Source organism: Girardinichthys multiradiatus, chromosome 15 (assembly GCF_021462225.1).
Source record: "Girardinichthys multiradiatus isolate DD_20200921_A chromosome 15, DD_fGirMul_XY1, whole genome shotgun sequence".
Classification (NCBI taxonomy): domain Eukaryota; kingdom Metazoa; phylum Chordata; class Actinopteri; order Cyprinodontiformes; family Goodeidae; genus Girardinichthys; species Girardinichthys multiradiatus.
Window position 1 is genome coordinate 5904331 of NC_061808.1, and position 23227 is coordinate 5927557.

At 40.4% G+C, this 23227-nt stretch overlaps 1 protein-coding gene across 2 annotated transcripts in view; it reads right to left on the minus strand.

Moving 5' to 3' along the window:
* Positions 1 to 23227, minus strand: part of fam184ab (family with sequence similarity 184 member Ab) — a 212807-nt gene that overhangs the window by 39235 nt on the left and 150345 nt on the right. For both annotated transcript variants that reach the window (XM_047388056.1, XM_047388057.1), the window contains exons 13-15: positions 19663 to 19813; positions 13472 to 13684; positions 78 to 231 (exon numbers count right to left, since the gene is read on the minus strand). In XM_047388056.1, coding sequence (XP_047244012.1) covers positions 78 to 231; positions 13472 to 13684; positions 19663 to 19813 — 518 coding nt within the window. The remainder of the gene's footprint in view (positions 1 to 77; positions 232 to 13471; positions 13685 to 19662; positions 19814 to 23227) is intronic.

Consider the following 23227-nt stretch of genomic DNA (forward strand, 5'->3'; position numbering starts at 1 on the left):
GATTTCAGGATGATTTTCTTTATGCCTGACACCCCCACAGCTTGCTGCACACACACAGAGTGTTGCACAGCCCTCACCCAGCATGGCTTTTCCCTCGTCCTCCAGTTCAAAGCGGAGAGTTTGTAGCTCCTGTTCTGACTGCTGTTTAAGCGTCTCGATGCTCTGCCGGTGGGCCTCTCTGAGAGACTGCAGCTCTGCATGGTGATGGTGGCGGAGACGCTCCTCCAGCTCCTGATGGAGGTGGGAAGGGAGAGAGGGGAGAAGAAGGAAACAGAGAATATATGAGAAAAATAAGAGATGTTGCAGAATTAGGTAAAAGAATTCAGGATGCTAAGAAAATAAATTAAACAATTACAACAATATTCAATTCTATTCAATTCAGTTTTATTTATATAGCGCCAATTCACAACACATGTTGTCTCAAGGCACTTCATAAAAGTCAGGTTCATACATTCCAATTAATCCTAACAATTGAACAGTGCAGTCAGATTCAGTTATTTATTCAAATTGGAAAAAAAGTTTTTCTATCTAAGGAAACCCAGCAGATTGCATCCAGTCAGTGACTTGCAGCATTCCCTCCTCCTGGATGAGCATGTAGAGACAGTGGACAGTCACTGGTGATGACTTTGCAGCAATCCCTCATACTGAGCATGCATGTAGCGACAGTGGAGAGGAAAAACTCCCTTTTAACAGGAAGAAACCTCCATCAGAACCAGAACCAGGGTCAGTGTGAGCGGCCATCTGCCACGACCGACTGGAGGTTTGAGAGAACAGAGCAGAGACACAAAGAGAACAAAGAAGCACTGATCCAGGAGTACTTTCTATGGGAAGGAACAGTAAATGTTAGTGGATGTAGCTCCTTTAGTCGTTTCACCTAGAAAGAAAGAACAGATAAACTTTGAGCCAGTTTTCAAGGTTAGAGTCTGAAAGAGAGCACATAGAGTTAGTCACAGTAAAAGCTCAGTCAATTTCCATATGTAGGAGAGAGAAAGGGTTAAACACTAAAAGACAGGGCCATGTGGATCATCGGTAGAGGGTGAGCATTAAGTTGTTGCCAGCAGAAGCTTGGACAATGCCCCTCTCCTGAAAGGTGTCACAGGTAGACACAGAGTCAGGCCAGGTGTAGTTTCTAGGAAGAGAAAGAGAGAACATAAAGTTAATAGCTGAAATAACAGCAAATAATGCCAAATTGGAGAGTAGTGTAAAAAAGTAGCGAAGAGGGTGAAAGTGGTCATTATGTCCTCCATCAGCCTAAGCCTATAGCAGCATAACTAGAGAGATAGTTTCAGTTTATTTATTTATATAGCGCTTATTTACAACAATGTCGTCTCAAGTCACCCCACGGCACGGGGCCGCCGGGGAGGCCAGACCAAACCACCGAGTGCCAGAGCCTGGCCACCCCAGAATGGGCCACGTGTAGGGGCACTAAGTAAAATAATAAACTAATAAAGTTTGTCCATCTAGAGCCCACTGATGACCATTGTTATACTAAAAACCACAAGGATTGGGATACCTCTCTCTGTCAGACTGATTATAACCATTGGAAAAGAGAGGGGGTCGTTCAGGTAGCAGAAATATGCATCTTGAAAAGGTCAATTTAAAAGAGATTAAAGGACAGAATATAGTTGGATGTACTGTGAGCAGCGGGGACTCCGTGCGCACTGTCGGCTTCATAGTCAAGCATACTAATTTCCTATATTTCTGTTGACACATTCCTACATTTCCCACACTTTCTGCCATGGCGTCATTGGACAGGGAACTAATTTGCTGTGTAGCTTTGGAAAAAGAAAAAGAAAAGAAGGTGGTTTTAAAGGCCATTAAACCAAACTAGGGATGAAGAAGAGGAATAGACCTCTCAGTACGAGACAGAGAGTGGCCGTGACCCTGGGTGTACTCAAGACCGGCTGCTCGGAGGAGTGTGTCACATATAAAACAGTTCCATGTGGAGACTTTTTCCCGCTGAGCAGTTTATTGTGTGGCACCGCATACAAGGCTGTAAAAATTTAGCTTTGAGCGTGTTTGTCCTGAAACCTTGATGGCAGCATCTGCCGCCTACTTTTGGAAACAAATCTAAGAACAAGGGACAATTAAAAATGCAAAGGTATTACAGGATAAGTATGCACTCTGAAGACAGATTTCCGTACTCTCCCAAACATTTCTGGACTGTGTTGCAGCCCTGCTACTTTTTCACATATAAACACAGCAATTTAGTACAAAACAATTACAGTTAACATTATATTATCATCTACTACAACCCTGAGAGCATCATTCTGAATGGCTAACCAGGCTAAGAAGCCATTCACTATTGTTGAAGAATTGATCCTTCCCGTCACTAAAGACATTTGCCGCGAAATTCTAGGAAAGGCTGCGGTTAAAAAGGTAGCACAGGTGCCTCTTTCGGCTAGCACCGTTACTCGCCGCATTGGGGAAACAGCAGAGGATATTGAGACACAATTGTTGGAGAACAATAATTTAATACATCGTTTGATACGAATCCAGGTTGACGAGTCTACGGCTATTGACAACCAAGCAATACTTCTTATTTATGTGAGATGTTTTTATCAGGAGGATGTGCATGAGGATATGTTATGTGCACTATCATTGCCAACCAGAACCACAACCACAGAACTATTCAAGTCGCTGGATGATAATATACCAGGAAAACTGAAATGGTCATTTCAGATGCACAGAAGGAGCTTCTGGACAGCTGACTGATTTAACTGCTCGGATTAAGGAAGTTGCACCTGAATGTGAGTCTACGCATTGTCATTCACAGGAAAAAGCTAGCTAGCAGAAAAATGCCACCAGAACTTAAAAAGTGTATTGGAGAATGTAGTTAAAGTTATGGACCACATCAAAGCACACGCCCTTAACTTGCACCTGTACGAGCAGCTTTGAGAGGAGATGGCCGTAGAGCACAGACGCCTTCTCTTATACAGAGAAATAAGATGGTTATCCCAAGGAAGATCGCTGTCCAGAGTATTTGAATTACCAGAGCTGCTGCAAAGATTTCTCTCAGGAACAAAAGACACTGCTGGCTGCACATTTCACTGACGAGGAATGGGTCACAAACTCGCTTACTTGTGTGACATATTAAACCTGCTAAAACTGTCTTCAAGTTAGCAGATAAAGTAGCTGCATTTAAAGTCAAACTGGATTTGTGGGGATGGCGCGAGAACAGAGGTAGATTTGACAGGTTTAAACATTAGTGGGGATTTTGGAGCCTTCATTCTCCCAGCTGGTGCACGATCACCTGTCTGATTTTAAAAGAGTTACAAGACCTACAAACTGCCAAGGAATGGATCCGCGACCCATTTGCCAACAAACTAGGGAAGTCCAGCGTGTCTATGCAAGAAGACGATAAACTGCTGGATATTGCAAATGGCATCAGCCTTAAAAGCATGTTTGATACAAAAACTCTGCTGGTGTTCTGGATTAAATTCATGGCCGAAAACCCTGAGATCGCCATAAAAGCACTGAAAACCAAGTTGCCATTTCCGACACCCTATCTGTGTGAAGCAGGGTTTTCTGCAGTGACAGCAACCAAAACAAAAGTATGGAGCAGACTGGACATTAGCAACACACTTCAGGTGCCATTGTCTCCCATTATCCCTAGATGGGACCGTCTCGTTGCATAGAAATAAGCTCATAGCTCCCACTGATTTAGTTGTATTTTTCATGCACTTTATATTTGCTTTTGTGGTGTATCTTATGTTGAGGGCATGTTTAACCTTTACTATTACGACCATGGAGTGTAGAGGTTGTTACTCATGTTACGATGTTGGCACAATGTCATGAGGACACTGCTAATCAAGTTGCATACACAGTGGATTCATGTTTATTATTATATTTAGAAAATACCAGTTTTTATGCAGGTTGTATCATTTTATTTTGTTGTATTTATGCATCATACTTTAAGGGCCGGTCCGTGAAAATATTGTCTGACATTAAACCGGTCTGTGGCGCAAAAAAAGGTTGGGGACTGCTGATCTAATATGTTATTGTGCACTCTATCAATTATCCACTATGAAAGCAACACAAACAGTTTTCCTGAATGGTTGTGGGTGACTGTGGCTTTGTGGGTAAAGAGCTTTTTAGCTCTTTCAAAATAAAGAGATTTTCCAGGGGCACACATGGAAATGAAGGGGCAGGTGCAGTGCTTCCACATACAGTCACAGATGTAAACTGTTTCTTGTTTGACGTATTGTTAAGTTCACAATCACCCCCGTGATATTCAGTTTGAAATATGTTTGGTATGTTAATTACTGTTAATAAGGACAAGAATAAAAAGTGAAGAACCAGCATATTTCTCAAATTAGAATACTTTACCTTCAGAACCACCATTATAATGCGTAGTTTGATGACTTTTAACAGGTTTTGTATGATTTCATTTTAAATTCTTCTCAACAAGCAAAAACCAATTTCAAAAAGAAAATCACTGTAGAATCTGTATTGAGTTGATATTTTGCACTTCCATAATAAGCACAAAAATGTGATGTCTCCAGAACTGTTTATGCAGCAGATACGATAATATTCTGGTTGACAGGAATCAGTGAGAACTGATCCAACTGGGTTTTCTGGTTCTCAGCAGACTGTTGCAATTACTGCCTCAGTTAGGGGTCAGTAAATAGGGTTAGGGGAAGGGCAGAGAGAATATGATTCAGCCTTTAAACTCATAAACAGTTGCTTTATACCTGTATCAAACCTGAGTGACAGATTAACTTTGTTTTCAGCTGCTGTGTTGCTCTGTTTTGATCCTTTTTTTTTTTTGGTAATTAACTTTTTGGCCAAAAGGAGATTATTAAAACAAGTGAAATTTATATCAGACACTGACCTGTGTTTTAAACAGTTTTTTTTATTTTATTTTATAAGTTTTTCTCTGTGGTACTTAGAACTGTAGCTGAATGAGGCACAAATATGTCTTATACAATACTAAATAAATCAGATTTGTACTCTGGTTTAACACATTTTTTTATGTACATAAAAGAGGGCTGCATGGTGGTGCAGCTAGAGGCACTGTTGCCCTGCAGCAAGACGGTTTGAGGTTCGAATCCCTTTCTGCATGGAGTTTGCATGTTAAATGGTAAATGGACTGAACTTATATAGCGCCTTTCCAGTCATGCAGACCACTCAAAGCGCTTTACACTAGAGCAACATTCATCCAATTCGGGTTAAGTGCCTTGCCCAGGGGCACATCGACATATGGCAGGAGGAAGCTGGAATCGAACCTACAACCTTCTGATTGCAAGACGACTACTCTTCCTACTGAGCCACGGTTTTCCGTGTGCATCTGTGCGAGTTCTCACCGGCTACTCCGGCTTCCTCCCGGTGTCCAAAAACATGACTGTTTAACGGTCTCTCTTAAAGGCCCTTAGTTATGTGTGTGTGTGTGTGTGTGTGTGTGTATGTGTGTGTGTGTGTGTGTGTGTGCATTGTTGTTCATCCTGTGTGTCCCTGTGATGGACTGGCGACGTGGCCAGGATGCCCAATGACCTGGTATAGATGACTCAACAAATTAAAGACCAACACAATGTTGGTGGACATTGTGTGCAGCAGGGTGATGCTTCATTTACCTTTCAGGCAGGTTAATATTGTTCCTGGTATGACTAAATATGACAATTGTTGGTGACAGTTTTTCTAAAAATATAATAAATGGGAAGGTTTTATAGATTTCCTCTATAATTTCCTGTGTTATGTTTTAATACATCATGTAACAAGTGTTTTAAACGTCCCTTTAGACTTTTAAGGTGGCACCATCAGGTATTTCAGGGCTAAGTGAACTTTTTATTTTCCCTGCTAATCCCCATTGTCCTTAATCAACCAGCTATGGTGGATGTGTGCAGGAGCTCCAGTGGGAGGAGTGTCGCGGTACAAGAAAGTGAGTTTTAAAAGCCACTAATCTCTCTTACTCTTTGGCACAGATCATTGGTGCTTTTGTAGTGTGGGACAATAAAAATCCCACTTTTATTTCTTTAATTAAAGGAAGCGCAATAATCTCTACTAAACGCAATGAATCCCATAATTACTATCTGACTGTAATGTTGGTATATTTTACCTTCTCCTTTGCATCTCTCTTTTATTAATGGACTGTCGATATTTTTACTTGAGTGGTGGATGAGCACGTTAAACTCAGAAAGAGAAGCAGCTCATCAACAAGTGTGAGAGAAACATGAGCTGAGAGTCCTCTGGAAGGTTGATCCAGATGATTTAACACAGGTCTTAATCCTGACCCCTGGACATCTTCAAAGCAGAGCTGAAGGAACTGAGGCCTGAGAGTGCGATAGCTTCAAGGTGCTGTCCTGAAAGCAGAATTTAGATGCCTGAACTAACCTGAAGGCAACGCAAACTCCCTTCTATAGGTCTCACTCAGCCCTCAAGCTGCTGCTGTGTAATAATTTTCACCTTATCCAAACTATTTCAGGGACAGAGAACATTACGTCTAGAGAACCTGATGAAGACAAAAGCTTGGATATTTTTTTCTATCTGACTGCCAAAATAATGAAGAAATATTACAAGTAATACGGAGCGTTTTATTCAGTTTTCTACTGAGATCAGATCATATCTTCAGAAATAAAAGCATTAAAGGATATGGAAGATGCTTCAAACAGATTTTTTATGTCCATTAAATTTAACTTGATCAACATTTAATCTATTTTAATTATTATACATAATACAACATTAAACACCATTACACACCATGTTCAGACATCCTTGATTCATCCTTGGGAGGCAAAGCATAAACCACTTGTTTGAATCATGATCATGTCTGCTGAACAAGGAAAGAAGGGAGGCAGGATATTTAAGATTAATGGCTGCATTCTAAGCCTGTGCCATGACTGTTTTCTGCCCTGCACAGTCTGAAGTCCATCCTTAGCTAGACCAAAATTGCTTCAAGACTGCAGCAAAGACTTATCCAGGAGGTCAATAGAGAAACCAGAACAACATTTAAATACCTCCAGACCAACACGGTAGCGTGACGTTGTAAGACCTAAACAACTTGCTGTGATGGATGGAACCATAAATTCTGGTCTCTACCAGAAGATCCTGAGGCAGAATGTCCGAACAGCAGTTTGAGACCTGAAGCTCAGGCGCACTTGGGTCATGCAGTAGAACAATGATTCAAAGCACACCAGCAAGTGCAGTTTCAAATGACTCAAAAAGCCAAAAACTAATTTTTTGGAGAGGCCTATTCAAAGTCCAAACTTAAATGTGATTGAGAAGCTGTGGCTGTTCGTACTTGAAAACTTACCAATGTGGCTGAATTAAAACAATTCCTCAAAGAAGAGTGGGCCAGGACTCCTCCACAGCGTTCTGAAAGACTCATTGCCAGTTACTGCAAACACTTCATGGCCGCTGCTGCCGCCAAAGGTGGCACAACCAGGTATTAGGTTCAGGAGGGAGTGTGCAGTCTTTTTCCACAACAAAATCATTAATTGAAAACTGCTGTTAGCATAGTTATCTTCGATTAATCTTAACTTTTGTTTGACTGGCTTATAGAGCCCGACAACTGACAAGGAGAACGAAGGGGATGTAGGACGACAACATTTATTTTATGTGCCATGTTTCTTGGTCAATATCCAGAGTGTTTCAACATAAATCAATGTCAGTGTAGATTATATTTAACAGATAAATAAAATAATAATTTTAAAGTCTGGTATGTACATTTTTAACAAAGTACCACAACATACAAAAAATAAATAAACAAGGGAAAAGTAAAAAAAAGGTTTAAAGCTACAGTGCAGTTTGTCCTTTATCCCACGCTGAAAGTTTCCAAGCTCAGAGCAATTTATATTTGGAAACTTTCTACATTAGGTTGTAATAACGTCAACCTGTCCTCTGAAAAGTACACTTATCACTGTACAACAATCGCTCCTCATATAATGCACAGGCAAAATGAAGTAAAAGAAAATAAGATAAACTGTCACTCGCTCCATGCGTTCTCGCTGCTTCTATTTGTAGCTTTTAGTATCAGCCTGTCCGGGAACTAAATCTGGTTATGTGAATGTGTGTGTGCTTGCGTTGTAGGGATTTGGAGCTACTTTATTACTCTCTGGATATAACTTCCTGTGAACTGTGAAGAGATAACACCAGGCAATATGAATGAGGTGCCGCCATCCACCCCAACACGCATAAAACACCCAAACACAAATCATCCTTCAAATGGCTCCACTCAGGATAATTGAGTTTTCTTTCCCCGGCTCTGCAGACAGAAATATAAACACCCCCTCACCATGAAAGCCCTCCTTAAAGCTTTTAACACTCAGTTTCACTGCTTATTAACTAAGACTGGGGTGGAATAAAGAATGCTTCAGATGATTTTGTCATTACAGAGAAAGTTGCAGCATCCACTTCCTCTTATTTCCATCATAGAAGAAGAAGGTGCAGGAGCAAACAGGGATGACAGAGAAGGAGGATGTTTCTGGTAACAGTGAGTTTACAGAAGATTATTAAAAACTGAGCTGCATGACTCAAACGTTCATCCCAGGACAAATTTATACTCAAGTAGTTGGCATCAACACCTCATGAGGACGCTGTTCCCTGACCCCACCCTTCTCCCCAAAGCATTCAGACAATTACAGCATCCAAGAGGAGAAGGGGATTTAAAACTGTGACGTATGTCTGATCCAAATTGACCTTGACTGAAATGGAGGGATTAACGCTGAAGAACTACTCACTGGCATGTTGAAGAACGTGGGCTTTGTTTTTGTGCATGCATATGTTCACATTAAACAAAGGAGAGGGATGGCTGTCACTAAAGCTACTTGATACGGAGGATATGCTGTCAGAGAGAGCGAGGAACAGCGGTGATGAGTCACTGCCAGTCTAACCTCAACTCTGACAAGACTTCATTGAATTAAAATGTCAAGGAGGCCTTATTCTGAAGAGCTTCTTTTACCGGCAGAGAAAATGACAGAAATGTTCAACCACATACTTCTTGTAGTTTTTAAAAGACAGAAAAACTGTGCACCTAGGAGAATTTACAACATTATTTAACGGGTTAGGATTACACCTTATTTCTGTATTGTTCTTTTGGCAGCTCTCTTTACATTGTCTTGCAAAAGTATTCACACCCTTTAAAATCACAAAGCAGTGGATAATTGTGAAATGGAAGGAAAAGGATACGGTTTTCTTCCAGATTTTCTCCTAAATCTAAATCAGAAAAGTGTGGTGTGCATATATATTAAGCCACCTGAACCAATACTTTGTATAACCTCCTGTAGCTCTGGATGTGTGTTCAGTCATTGTCCAGCTGGAAGATGAACCTCCACCCCAGTCTCAAGTCTTCTGCAGCCTCTAACAGTTTTCCTCCTGGCTTCCCTGACTCTGCTAAAGAAAATAATCCCTTAGCATGATGATGCCACCACCTTGCATTACCGTGGGGATTGTGTGCTCAGGATCATGAAATGCTAGGTTTTGCAAGTAGCTCAATATTAATTTGGGTCAGATGAGATCAAAATTGAACCTTGTTCCTACATTGTTTGATAATACTTCTTAAGGCTTTCTTTCATCCATGGCTTTTTTCTTGCCACCCTGCTATAAAGGTCAGATTTATGGAGCACACAAATAATAATTGACCTGTCATCATATTCTCCCACATGAGCTGTTGATCTCTGCAGTTCCTCCTGAGTTACCATGAGTGTGCTTCTTCCCCTTGCCTGGCCTGTCAGTTTAGGTGCACAGCCATGTGTTGGTAGGTCAGCAGCTGTACCATATCCTTTCTATTTTCAGCTGATAGTTTGAACAGAGCCCAGCAACATGTTCAAAGCTTGGGATAATGTTTTATAACCTAACCCTGTTTTAAACTTTCTCCCTGACCTGTCTGCTGTATTCTTTGGTCTTCATGATGCTTTTTATTCACTGTTCTCTAACAGACCTCTGAGGTCTTCATAGAACAGCTGGTCTTATGCTCAGATTAAATCACAAACAGGTAGACACTGTCTTTAGAATGCAAGTGATTTTACTGGGTTTTATGTTTTGTTTACTGGGTTTTTTTATGTTTACATGACACAATGTGGAAACCTGTGTCAATAATGTTGCAGTGAATTCATTTTTTACACGTATTCTACCTTTGAGTCATTCATTTATAAAAGCAAAACACGATACCTGCTGACAGTCGGGAACCTAAAATACTTCTTTTCCAGCACAGCTCTGTTATTATGAAAACCACTTAACCATCTCAGACATTACCTCCACTGACCTGAAATAACACAGCTGAGCCTAAAGGCAGCAAACAAATGGATTTAAAAAAACTTACTGCTGCAACATTGTTTGCGTTGCCTTCCCCTGACCCTGTTTAACAGCTAATCAGAGTCCGGAACCAAAGCTAAGAGGCAAAACAACTTAAAAACATTTTTCTCCAATAAAAACAGATAATATTTGCTTTCAAGTGGAAAGAAAACAGGGTAAGGCAGACAATGCTTCCTAATTATTAATGGTAACATTATGGAGCATTGTATTTAACTTCTTTAATGAAACTCATCAGTGTGAAATTGGTAAATAACACGATCTCCTAAAATGTCCAACTATGAAAAAAAATGCATATGTTTTACAGATAATCAGTCACATTCCATAGAGCAAAAAACTGTATGTTTGTCTCTGATGGCACAATGATATCACAGGGCAACACAGAGTACCCGGAGAGAACCCACACATACATGGGGAGAACAGGCAAACTCCATGCAGAGAGACCCCAGGCCGGGATTCAAACCCAGGAGATTCTTGCTGCAAGGCAACGGAGCTACAAACTGTACCACCATGCAGCTCTTAGAGATTAGAGTAAGAGGGGAGGATGGGGCTGATCTAAGACCCATCTAAACTGGCCTAAATCTTAAAAAACACAAATGAAAGAAATAAAAAACAAAATCAACATTCGAGTGATGCCTGCGATGCAATGTATACAAAGTCATTATAAACAGGGAGAGAGGTTTTCACAGACCGAGGAATGCTGAGGATGGTAGGTGGCTTTTCTGACAAGGTAGGTCATTTCTTTTAAATTATTGTGAGCAACCCAAAATGTTTCTATATTTTTATTTGATGTGGAGTCCTACATTGATGGGATTCATTGTAGTGTGGGTTTTAAAGTACCGTATTTTCCGCACTATAAGGCGCACTTAAAAACCATTAATTTTCTCAAAAAATGACAGTGCGCCTTGTAATCCGGAGCGCCTTATATATGGATCAATTGGTTAATTGGTTGATCCATACTGGTTGTACACGGCGCTCTGTCAAAATGTTTCAGTACGACTGGTAAACTACAAAGCCGCACCGCTTGCAGCATTACGGCTACCGTAGTCAGGGGCGTCGCCGAAGTAATAGCGGTAAACACCTGTACTGTGCTTACTCCTAATCCAACACCACTTGTGTGTGTATAACGACCCCAAAATTGCACCTTTCAAGAGACACGCTTACGATGCTGAGTTCAAACTCAAGGCTGTCAGCTACGCAGTCGAACATGAGAATAGAGCAGCAGCGAGAGAATTCAACAGTTAACGCTACTATATTGTGAATGTACTAACGTTTGATTTAGTGCATCAAACTGTTTCTTTTACGTGTTTACTGAATCAGGGAAAAGTTCCCTTTCACGTTTTAACTAACGTTTGATTTCAACTTCAACTTCATAGACTCCAATGCATTCCTAACGTGCGGTTGGCTCTATTCAATATAATTCTATGTAGAGGAGACCTTACCATGAGAGTGAATGGAGTTATCAGAACGCTGGTTTGTAGTGTATTAATAAAGTTTGACTGACTGACTTATCTGACTGTTTTGTTGACATTCTCTTTAGCACAGCTCCATCTAGTGGATGCATAACGCAACCCCAGTCAAACGTTTGACTGCAGTAGCTTCTATTCTATGCGCCTTATAATCCGGTGCGCCCTATATATGAAAAAAGTTCTAAAATAGGCCATTCATTGAAGGTGCGCCTTATAGTGCGGAAAATACGGTATAACAAAATTACAAATTAAGGTGTTTACAAGTCAGAGGTGTTTACAAGTCAGTTATTCTAAGTCCATGTCCTCAGTCTCTAATGAGTGAAACAAACATATTTTCATCAAATGTGTCTTTTTTTTCTCTGCCTATAACACTGTATTGCTGTAGTGTATGGATTCAGTTCTTTACCATTTGTCCTTAAACTACTCACAGCTCACAAAAGTCATTGAATTGTTGTGAGATGCTGTAAATGACTTTGAAAAATTATCAAACATTGAAACCTGTTCATCTCCATGTTCATATTTTTAACCCATTCACCATATAGAGTGCACTATATAGAGTTTGGTTTCCTCTCCTTCCTGTGAATCAATGTATTATTAATAAAAGCAGAAAGCAATATCCTAAATCCACATTTAAAACATTTGTTGACAAGTTTAGGCAGTGAAAATGTTCTAATGTTACAACACAATGAAAAGGCACCATGTAGTGAATTAAGGAAGAGAATGTTTATTGTCTGAATGAACAGAACAGGAAGTGCTTTCATTTTGACAAGCAAGAAAATTCCTCGTGAAGATGCTGCTAGCTGAACAGTAAGATTAAGTCTGGGGTAAATGAAGTTTTTGTTTTGAAATAATCGTTGAGTTGAAGTGACATCCACGTGGTCAGTTTTAGAAAGCTATCATTATGAACCAGCATTTCTAAAACCTTTAATAATAAGAACCATCGCAGTTAATGCTAATGTTTCCGCCATGTGGGCAGAGACTTTAAAATAGATAACAGGACTCTGACTTTTTCCGTTTGTCTTGGTTATTTTTTTTCTCAATCAGATAAAACATAAAATGAAAAACGTACAGCTTACAAGTTGAATTCACAGTGTTCTGCTGAGTCGGGACAGGGTTTGCTACTTTTTCAATTTGTTTTTCATATGTTAGGATCAACTGACCATCTGGGGATGCAAGTTCAAAGCACCATTTGTGCTCCCAAGTGGTCAGATAAGTATTATCAGGATTAAAGAAATGTTCATGAAACTCAGTAGCAGCCTGCCTTATGTGGTGATCAGGTTGAGGATGCTACAGTCAAATGCATAGGAAGATAAATGTTATTTTCTATGGCATTGTGTTGTTCTACAGCACTAAACAAAACTGGGATACAAATTAATATGCTCTGCAGCTTTTAGTTGTGTTTTATAATGATTTTTAACAACTAGAACATTTGTTAGCATGATTTAAGAACATAAGAACAAAATTGTGATTGAGTGGGATTGGTTTGATTGAAGTTTGTAAGGCAGTGGTATGGTTCTGCTTCTCCAGCATGTGGTGAATGGGTAAACACATTAATAGTGTTTGTAGAGAAAAAAAAAGTGCACTGTGTAACATGGTTGGTTCTGGTAGTTCTAGGTGAAGTATGCTAGAAGACATGCTTGCATGATAAAAAATCTTTCAGTGGTTTTATTATACATATTGTGCGTTTTCAGATGACAGTGCACACGAAGTTTAAAATAAATTTGTTTCACACTGTTGAGACTATCGTTTCTGTGTACCTTCAGGTCACGTTGCCTGGTGTGCTCCATGTCCTGCATGGCACAGCGGTGGGCTTCCTGCAGACGCTGCTGTCGTCTCTGGTGCTCCGTCTGCAGCTCGTCCAGCTGCATCCTCAGGTGTTCCCTCTCCTGGCTGAACTGGTGCTGCAGCTGCTGCAGCGAGGACTGCGACTGGGACAGTTGCATCTCCAGACTCTGCTTTAGCAGAGATATCTGCACAGAGACAGGCCAAGTAAAACACACCACACTGGACGACAAAGTTGTTTTTAAATCAGCGAGGCTGCTCAACACCGTGTCCACACACTTGTGAACTAAACTAAAGTGCCTCATCAGTGTGAGAAGTCTAAGTTCAGTTTGTCCTGCAGGATCATAGAAGCAGAAAAGGAAGGGGGCAATCAGTTAGGTTAAAACTAATTTTAAAGATTAAAGCAAAAGAGCTTTTAGCTTTATGCAAATAACTTACAGTTCATGGTAGTGCATTATAAACTAAAGCTGCAATGCAATGAATGGCACACTGAAATCCATTATTGGTAGGAAGGAGTATGACTCAGTAGATTAGTCTGTCTAGACAGATTGCAGAAGCATGGTGAATACATCTTTCTCTAATGATAAACATAACCTTGCAGAAGCTGCTGACATAACAGCTGCGATTTTCAAACCTATGAACAATAGAAAAGACAGAAGTAACTTACTTTTAAGTACATTTTGCTTTGGATGAACAAGCTGTGTGAAATTGCAGATGCAACATGGAATTAGGAACAGTTATTACAAGCATAAACGGTCACTCATGTTAACCACAGCTGCTTGGATAGGGTGTAAATCTGCATGTGACTGAATGTGTGTTTTTAGGTTGAGTTACTGAGTTTGGTTTCATAGAACAGAGATAATGACTGCCTCTGCAACATCGAAATTAAACAGAGCAAAACAGCAACCCACATGGGAATGCTTTAATTTTATTACCCAGTATAATTAATTCATTTTTAATTTGTTGTTCTGTGTTTATTAAGCTCTCCTTTAAAGTCTCGTTTCAGAACTATGACATATTTAACCCACAACAAAACTGTATTTGCTGAGGTGAAAACTGATCAAAGAGATGAAACACAGGCAGCTGTGATTTACTATATTCAGCCAAGGGACAAATGGAAGTACACCCATTTTTAAATCTAGAGTTTTATATATCAGGATGATAAAAATGATCTGGTCTTTTCTAGATTTGATGCTGTTATTTATGTTTATTATTCAGTTGTAACACTGTAACTAAGGCTGAAATGGAGCTCTTGGTTTGTCTGACCTTCTGTTGAACTCCTGGGAAGATTTTCAGCTTTTGATAATGTTTTCAACTTGTAAATAATCTTTCCTAATGCAGAGTGGTGGATTTCATGTTGTTTGAAAACAACAGAATGATGGACAGCAACAGTTGCCTCTCTAAGGTTATTGCTGATATCTTGCCACCTTGGCACACCTGTAGGCTCCACACCAGCAAACAGCCAAAAGCCCAGCTTTTAAAGAGATGGCCTCTGTAATGGTAACTCAATTTATAAGCATTCATTAAGCAGGACCTGCGGCTAGTATCCCTCCTAAATCCTATCGAAGCAGCAAGAATGTACTGAGTTTTCTATTTTGGTTTCATTTGTGTTTAATAAATATTGACATTGTGGAATCTGTTGTGTGTTTTGTTATATTTAACTAATTATAGAACCTGGTAAGGATCAGAACAGTTTTTTCATGTTATACAACAAAACAGTTATTCACATTTGAAATGTCTAAGATCACACTGCCATATTAGGTGCACACTTTTTTTCTCTTGCTTTCGGTGGAAGACACGCGTTTTCTCTCCCTCCCTCCCTGCTGATCCCTGCTTCTGCTTTTGTCTGTATTTTTCTCAGAGCCTCACTTTGCATATCCTCCAAACTTGTAAATTATGGATTTGGTCAGCTGGACTCTCAACATAATTGATCAATTTTTTTTTATTTTCCTACAGGAAGACAGGGTAAAGGAGAAGCCTCTTGTCCAGACGGGACGTTCTTCTCTGGAAACACAATGGATTCTTGGCAGCAGTGGAAGATTGTGTGCCTGACTACGATGTCGGTCGATGACGTAGAAAATGTGTACATATTTGGACTTTGATAACAGGATTTCTGCTTTTTGGAGTGGGTGGTTACCTGGCTTATCAAGTGATTAAAATGTGGGCGGCTGTTCAAAGCTTTCCAAAGCTTCCTGCGATGTTGGATGGAGTCTGTAGAGCGATCAACACTCAGACTGAAATGTTAAGAGAGCAGAATCACAAGCTGGACACGATTCTTGAACAGAATCACAGCCTGGCAGCAGTTGGACTCAGAGGTTAAAGGATATAATCTTGGAGAAGTTGTACGCTCGAGATCTGCGGAAAATACCAGAAATCTGGCTATTTGGATTTGAAATTGAGACACACCAGTAAAACTCTTAAGTTAGTTGGAAATTCACAACTGCCTGAACCACAACATTTATTGTTTTTCTAAATCTGGCGCCCCAATGTGGCCTTGGCAACTTCTGCTAACTGGGTATCCACAGAATATCTCCTGGATGTTATATAAACACCACGCTCTTCCCCAGCGCTCCCCTACCAGCTGTGTGCTGATAGGACTATGCGGCCGATTGATAAAACTTCCACCTCTCTTCTCAAGGACAGTGTGTTCTATCAGTGTTGACAGTCTAATTCTTGCAAACACTCAGATTTATATATATTCACACCCTCCAGATTCCACCGTACCCTTGCTGAATCTTTACTTATGTGTGTGTTGCTTACCCCTGCTGAGATTGTTTTGTACTGTTTCAGATTCTATTCTGCTAAGAATAGAATCTGAAGTATGATACTTTACCTAAATGTGTGATTTCATTACTTTTCATAGATTTTACCAGCAAAAACCAAACATTATTAGTAATTTGGACTTTAGCTGCTCTTACACCAATGATCCAGCTTTCTTAATTAGACTACAATGGACTGTTATTACTTAGTTGAACTTCAGCACCAGTAAAAGCAATATATTCTTAGCACCTGAAAATGTGGATTAAAGCTGTTTTGTACCAGTGACTCAGCTTCACTAGTTAGAATTCAGTGGAATGATGAGACTTCTTAGGACAAGAGGTTTTCCCCTACATAGAGGACTTAATGATATAATTACCTCTTTAGAAAGATTGGTTTAGAACCAGCTCTTACCAGTAAAACCCAAAGGACTATTAATGTTATCTGTATCATTGTAATATTGACCAGAGATTTTTAGATTTCTCAGAAGGATTCATAGATTTTTGGATTTCTTAGCATTTGATTTGTTTTTTTGTGTTCTTTGTGATTGTATTGTAATTGTAAGTACAGTGCTTTGAGTGTCTCGTTACTGAAAAGCACTATATAAATAAACTTACCATACCTTACTATGATAAACCTCACCGATTTAGTTTTGTGTGCTCCTGACTGTTTAAGCTAAACAGCAAGATCCAAAGAACTGTCTGAGGCCTTCAGAAAGAAGACTGTAGCAGCTTATGGGTCTGGGAAGGGCACAAAGAGGTCTCAAAAGAATCTAAGATCAGAAATTTTACTGTAAGGTAAATAGTCTACAAGTGGCAACAATCAAACCTTCTAACACGCCCAGGTTTTGGTCATCCAAGCACTTTAAGCCAAAAAGCAGACGGCAAAATGCCAAGAGAAGTCTCCAAAAACTCTTCAGTGTCATCATGGGACCTACAGCAGGCTCGTGCTTCTGCTGATGTGAAGGTACATGACTGTACAAGAAAGAGACTAAACAAGTTTAACTTCCAGAAGGAAATGTTAGCTCTCTAAGGCCAGATTAAAGTTTGCCGGAGAAGCAGCACCTCTGGAATAATTGTGTTTAGACAGTTGAGTCTAAAGTTGAATTATTTGAACAACAGAGAATAGAACATGTTTGGCATAAAACAAATGTTAAAAATGTAAGCTGAAGAAGAATTTGACCCTGCACCAGGACAATAACCCCAAAACATACTAGCAAATCCACTGAGGAAAGGCTGCGAATTAAGAAATGGAACGTTCTGGGCCAAAGCCCAGATTGTGATTTTATTGAGATTCTGTGGGGGACTTAAAACAGGCTCTAGATGTAAGAAACCCCTCAAACATCTCACGGTTAAAGCTGAGAAGAGGGGCAAAGTTTCCTCAGACCGATGTCAGAGACTGGTGGATGGCTACAAGAAGTGTCTCACTGAAGATATTTCAGCTAAGATATTTAGGTTTTAGATAGGTTTAGGTATCAGGGTGTGTCACCTTTTGGACTCTGTGTTGGTTTTGTGTTATGTTTTCTTCTCAGTTATTTTGAGTGTTAGGTTGTGTTTCTCTCCTTCCTCGTTCATAGCTCCTTTAGTTAGTATTATTTTTCTTAGTTATGACTTAGTATGGTTTTCTCTTTGTTGTCATTTCTGCTGTTATGATTATTATTATTATTGTGCTCTGTTTATCTTTTTTCTCCAGCACCTCTGGTTAGGTTGTGTTTACTTATTGTGTACATTTTGTTTGTTTACATCCTAGTCCTCATGTTCTCTGCTTCCCTTCCTGTCAGTTCAGTCTGTGTGGTGTTAGGTTTCGTTACTCTGTAATCTGGTTTGCTTTATGGTTCCTTTTTCGTTCTCAGGTCATGTTTCTTATGTTCCCTCTAGTTTCTCGGTTCTTGATTATTCTTTACTCTCATGCTTCATTTGGTTATAGCTTTGTTTCGGTATTGTTTATTAGTCCTTCGTCATGTTTTAATCTATGTATTGTTTTCACCTGCTCCCTCTGCTTCCCTGCCTCCTTGTCTCACCTGTTCTTAGTTCCTTTGATTACCTGCCTTTGTTCTCTCTTAGTATATTAGTTGGCTTTGTTTCATTGTCCTTTGCTGGTTCCTCCCGATCACAACCCTCTGGTTTTGTTCGTACCTTGCTACGTGTCCTGCAGCATGACTTCTAGTAAGTTTTTGGCTCTGAACTCTGTTATGTACCTGCAGTGATTTTTTTGACGGTTGTGGAATAAAGCTCAAGATTAACACGAAATGCAGCTGCCTAGCTCTTGTCTGCGCTTCAGTCCACCCACAAACCACAATGTGACATTAGGTAGCTTTTTAGTAGCTTTTAGAAAACTGCTTGATATGTTTTAAATAATGAGTCAAATGAGGCTAATTTTTGTTTTTAAAGTGCAATTAAATCACTTCATTTTCCAGAGATAAATAAAAACAGCGTTGACATCAACATGTAAATATATCTTAATAACGGACTGAATATTTAGTGGGGTGTTCTAATTTTTTCATATCTGTAAAACCATGATTTACTGAGCTGGATTATAGTCCAACTCTGTGGGATTAGCTGAGTTTCTGCCGAGCTTTCTCCAGGCAAACTTGCTCGGTTTGCTAACTGAGAATCTGTTTTTAAACGCCACATCAGCTCATGCATCAAGGCTTCGCTGACATTACTTCCATCTGTTAAAATGCAGGTCATTAGATTTTCTAAACACCATCCCGTCTGTCAGAGTGCATCCTTCCTGAGGCTGGCGGCTGATCTGATTTGGCATCAGATTAAATAAATGTAGTTTAGCTGACTGTGTGGCGCAGGGAGAAGGCATCAGTCTCTGACAGCAGGGGTATGTTCTACCCTCAGCTGGTGCACGTGCAGAAATAAACTTCCAGTGTGCATGATGACCACAGAGAAGCTTAGTCGTGCTACATTGATATTACTGAGCAATGATTAAGAGCCGTGCCTGGATGTGTTATACTGCACTAAGTAATGGATGTATGGTTGAGTCTGTGAGAGAAAGCAACACATCAGTCCGGCACAGACACCCAGTCTTACATGCACAAAATGAGCTCAGCAGAGACGTAGCTGCTCTTGTTGTTCTTGTCTTTTCTCACAGCTTTTGATTTTCTCACTGTTGGAATAATTGCATCCATTCAGCTCCAAGAAAGCAGGTATTCTGTGGATTAGCGGTTGTAAATTAAGGATTAAACTTACTTCTAAATGAACTAAACATCTGTTCCTCAGATCAGGGAGCATTATTTGTGCTTTTTCTCTTTTCGTTTGGTCTAATAAATTTTCTGCAGTTTTTAATCTTAACATTTTGTCACAATTTTTCCTGCTTTCTGAGAATATAAATAAGATGAGGAGGACTTGGAAGAAGGGCAGTCACGATGTACAAGTCCCCCACCACCACCAAGTCACACCTGTTCCAGCAGGTCCTCCACTTTCCTCTGCCAGCTCTCGCGCGCGCTGCTCAGCTCGTGCTCCTTGCTGTGTGCCAGCTGAGCCAGAGCTGAAGTCTTGTCCTCCTGATGCTCCTCTCTCAGCTCCTCACGCAGCTTCTTGCACTCCTGACTGTAAAAACAAAAGTCATTTAGAAAACCTGCTTTGAAAGCCCAGTTGGGTCAAACAGAAGGAAGCAAAACATTTAAAAACTAATTTTGGTTAAAAAATTACAAGAGATTCCCACAATAAGGAACATTGTACAACAATTACCTGAACATTTTTAGTGCACACTACCTTTCAACCAGAGTAAACCACTTAATGGTGCTTTTTATAAAAAGTGTTACAATAAATTCATGTTTTACTGCAGCAGCATTATCTCATCTCACACTCGATATTCTACAACTATCCAGCTTTTACTTTAAGCACATTTATCCCCCATTAACAAATAAAATCAGTGCCACAACCATTAACTGGCACTCCAAATATTTTCTATACAATAAATGCAAGTGAAGCGTGTTTTAATTCATAATTTTTGATAGGTTGATAAGAAAGTCTGGAAACCTAGTAAATTATGACTTCCTGTTTCCTCGTGGCATAAATATAACCTGATAACCTGAAAGCACAGCTGAGGTGTTTAGTCCATTTAAAACAAACTGTTTATTTTCTGCCCTTGTTGCTTGTGTAGATGTAAACATAGCATTCGATCTAAGGTGCGGACCAAAAGAAAAATACTGAGGCCACCTCCTCCAAACGGACTCCAAAGCAGTTTGTTTACCTCGTTCCAACACAGCTACCAGGTGATTGCTGCAAGCATGATCCAAGTGTCTTCCCGTAGCCAGTTATGCGTAGCTTGGTGGGATGTGGTAGAGTAAACACACTAATAAATAATGGTCCTTTTTCTCATAAAGCATAAAGCCCCATACTACCTTTAGCGCATTCTCTCAAAATCATTCTGTTTACTGCTCAGATAAATTTGCATGAAACTGTACCCAGAAAAATACTAATAGGATTTCATTAACCATGTTTTAGACTAACTCAGAACACAGTATCTGCTTCCTGTATTTACATTTGGTTCTCCCTCCCCTGGACACATCTGACCAATAAACAGACTGAACCATCGTGGTTAAAAACTGATTCCTCTTTGTGAAAAGGAACCGGACCTCTGGAAAAAGTTCTAAGTTTTCAAAGCCAATCAACTGATTCATGCCAAAGTAAACAAACTACAAGTGGGAAAAAACCTAAAGAGGAATATTATTCTCTGCCATTCGTCAAAGTCAGTAGGACAATAATAGATGTCATTCAAGTAGGATAATGTGTGGTATTCTTTAGAGGTCACTATGTGGCTCCAGATCTACAGTGAGAGGCACGATGAGGACGATGGTTAGTGAGTAAAAACAAACCAAAAACCTCCAAAGCTCACAGTTAGAGAACCGTAGCAAAGGTAGACGTCACCATCAGACATTATCTCCAGAAGGCATGCCAAGAAAAAACCTTTTGTGCCCTGTTATTACAGATGTAAATGTGCTGAGTTTCTTAAACTCTACTTGGACTAACTGTGGGTTTTGGTCAGAGGGGACTAAGACCCAGCATTCTGGCAACAGCACTCCAAGTAGTACGAGTATGTGGAAATTGCCCATTGTTAGGTATTGTGAAGGATTTGTGATGATGTGGGCCGTCTTGTCTTCCAACGGTTCTGGGGACTGGGGTTGTTAAGGGTTATAAAGGTATTCACAGAGGTAATGATGGGTGTGGCACCTGTGATTTTGTAAAAAAGAATTATATGGGGTGGGTTTTCTTGAATCAGTTTTTGTGTTCTGTCTTCTTTTTGCATGGATTAAACAGTCACTATCACACAACACAGGGTTAAAGCTGAAACTCATCCAGAAGTTGGCTGCTAAGGTAAAAGTGCTTCAGAGACCCTAATGTCCCTGTAATGGCAGCAATAAATTGTCCTGTGCCATTAGACCCCAACACAGCTTTTACTGGGTGTCCATCTCTCTTTAAAGCTTCTGCTCCCACCTTGGTGCCTCGCCTCGTAGATGAGCGTGTGTGTCTGCACGCTGTCAATGTAATAGCTGAGTGGGAGTTGAAATGGCAGCTGTTAAATGGAGTATCCAGGCAAACACGTTTTTTGCCACTCAGAGCTAGAAAGTGTCAGACTGAAAGTGGGATCTCATACAAATGCGCACATCTACGCAAAAACGTGCAGGAAAAAGCACAAAGGCCTCCTGATGCTACGGCTCATATGGTCACGTTCATGATGCTGTAGTCTGACACGTGCCACCATCCGTGTTTTAATTTGGAATAAAGCACAGAGTCACAGACATCAACATCTCTTACTTCATCACACTCACATAGAGGGACTTGTAGCTCTGCACATCTTTGGTGTTGCTCATAAGCTCTGCTCTATAAGACAAGCTGGGCAGGGAGAGAGATGAGGGCTGATAGAAACAAATTACTGGAAACAGTAGAACTTGAAACAACTTCTCCTGCGCAAGAACCATCAGCACCGGAGGCCCCCAGGGGTGTGTTCTTTCCCCACTCTTTTTCTCCCTCAACACAAATGACTGCACCTCAGTGGACTCGTCTGTGAAACTCCTGAAGTGTGCAGATGACACTGCTGTTATTGGTCTGATCCAGGACAGTGATGAGTCTGCATAAAGAAAGGAGGTGGATCAACTGGTCCACCGTTGCGATCAGAACCACCTGAAGCTTAACCCGCTCAAAAAAGTGGAAATGACGGTGGACTTCCAGAAAACACCCCCTTCTCTCACTCTCCTCACCATCCTCAACGACACTGTCTAATGGGGATCACTTCCGGTTCCTAGGAACCACCCTTTGTCAGGACCTGATTCGGTCCACACATAGACACTGTGCAGAAGAAGGCCCAGCAGAGACTGTACTTCCTGCCGTAACATAAGAAGTACAACCTTCCACAGGAGCTGTTGGTCATCTTCTACACTGCCATTATTCAGTCTGTCCTGTGCACATCCATTACTGTGTGGTTTGGCTCCACATAACAGGACAGGTCCAGACTACTATGAACAATCAGTTCAGCAGGGAGAATTACCAGGGCTGACCTTCCCTCTATCTAGGGCTAGGGACAGGTAAAGGGCAGCTAACATCACTGCAGACCCCACACATCCTGGACACCAACTGTTTGGACTTCAGGTCAGTGCTACAGAGCACTGTCTGCTGCCACAGAGACAGTTTCTTCCTCAAGGCCGTTTCTCTGATGAACACTTGATAGTGAGAGCGCCCAGATTGATACCAGGCATATTTGCACCAATTCATCCTTGTTTTCTTCTTCTGCAAAAACACTGTATATGGATATATGTACAAAAGAAGAAAAAAAACGTTAGTTTCCAACAATTCTTTTTGTATATTTATATTTTGAATTGAGAACAATGTGAAATGTCTTGCATGAACAAACTTGGCGAATAAAACTGATTCTGACTCTGCGAGATATCTGGGGTCTTTTGGTGACCTGTGCTGGCTTATTTAAAGCTTCTTACACAGTTTCTTTTCTAAAATTACCAGAAC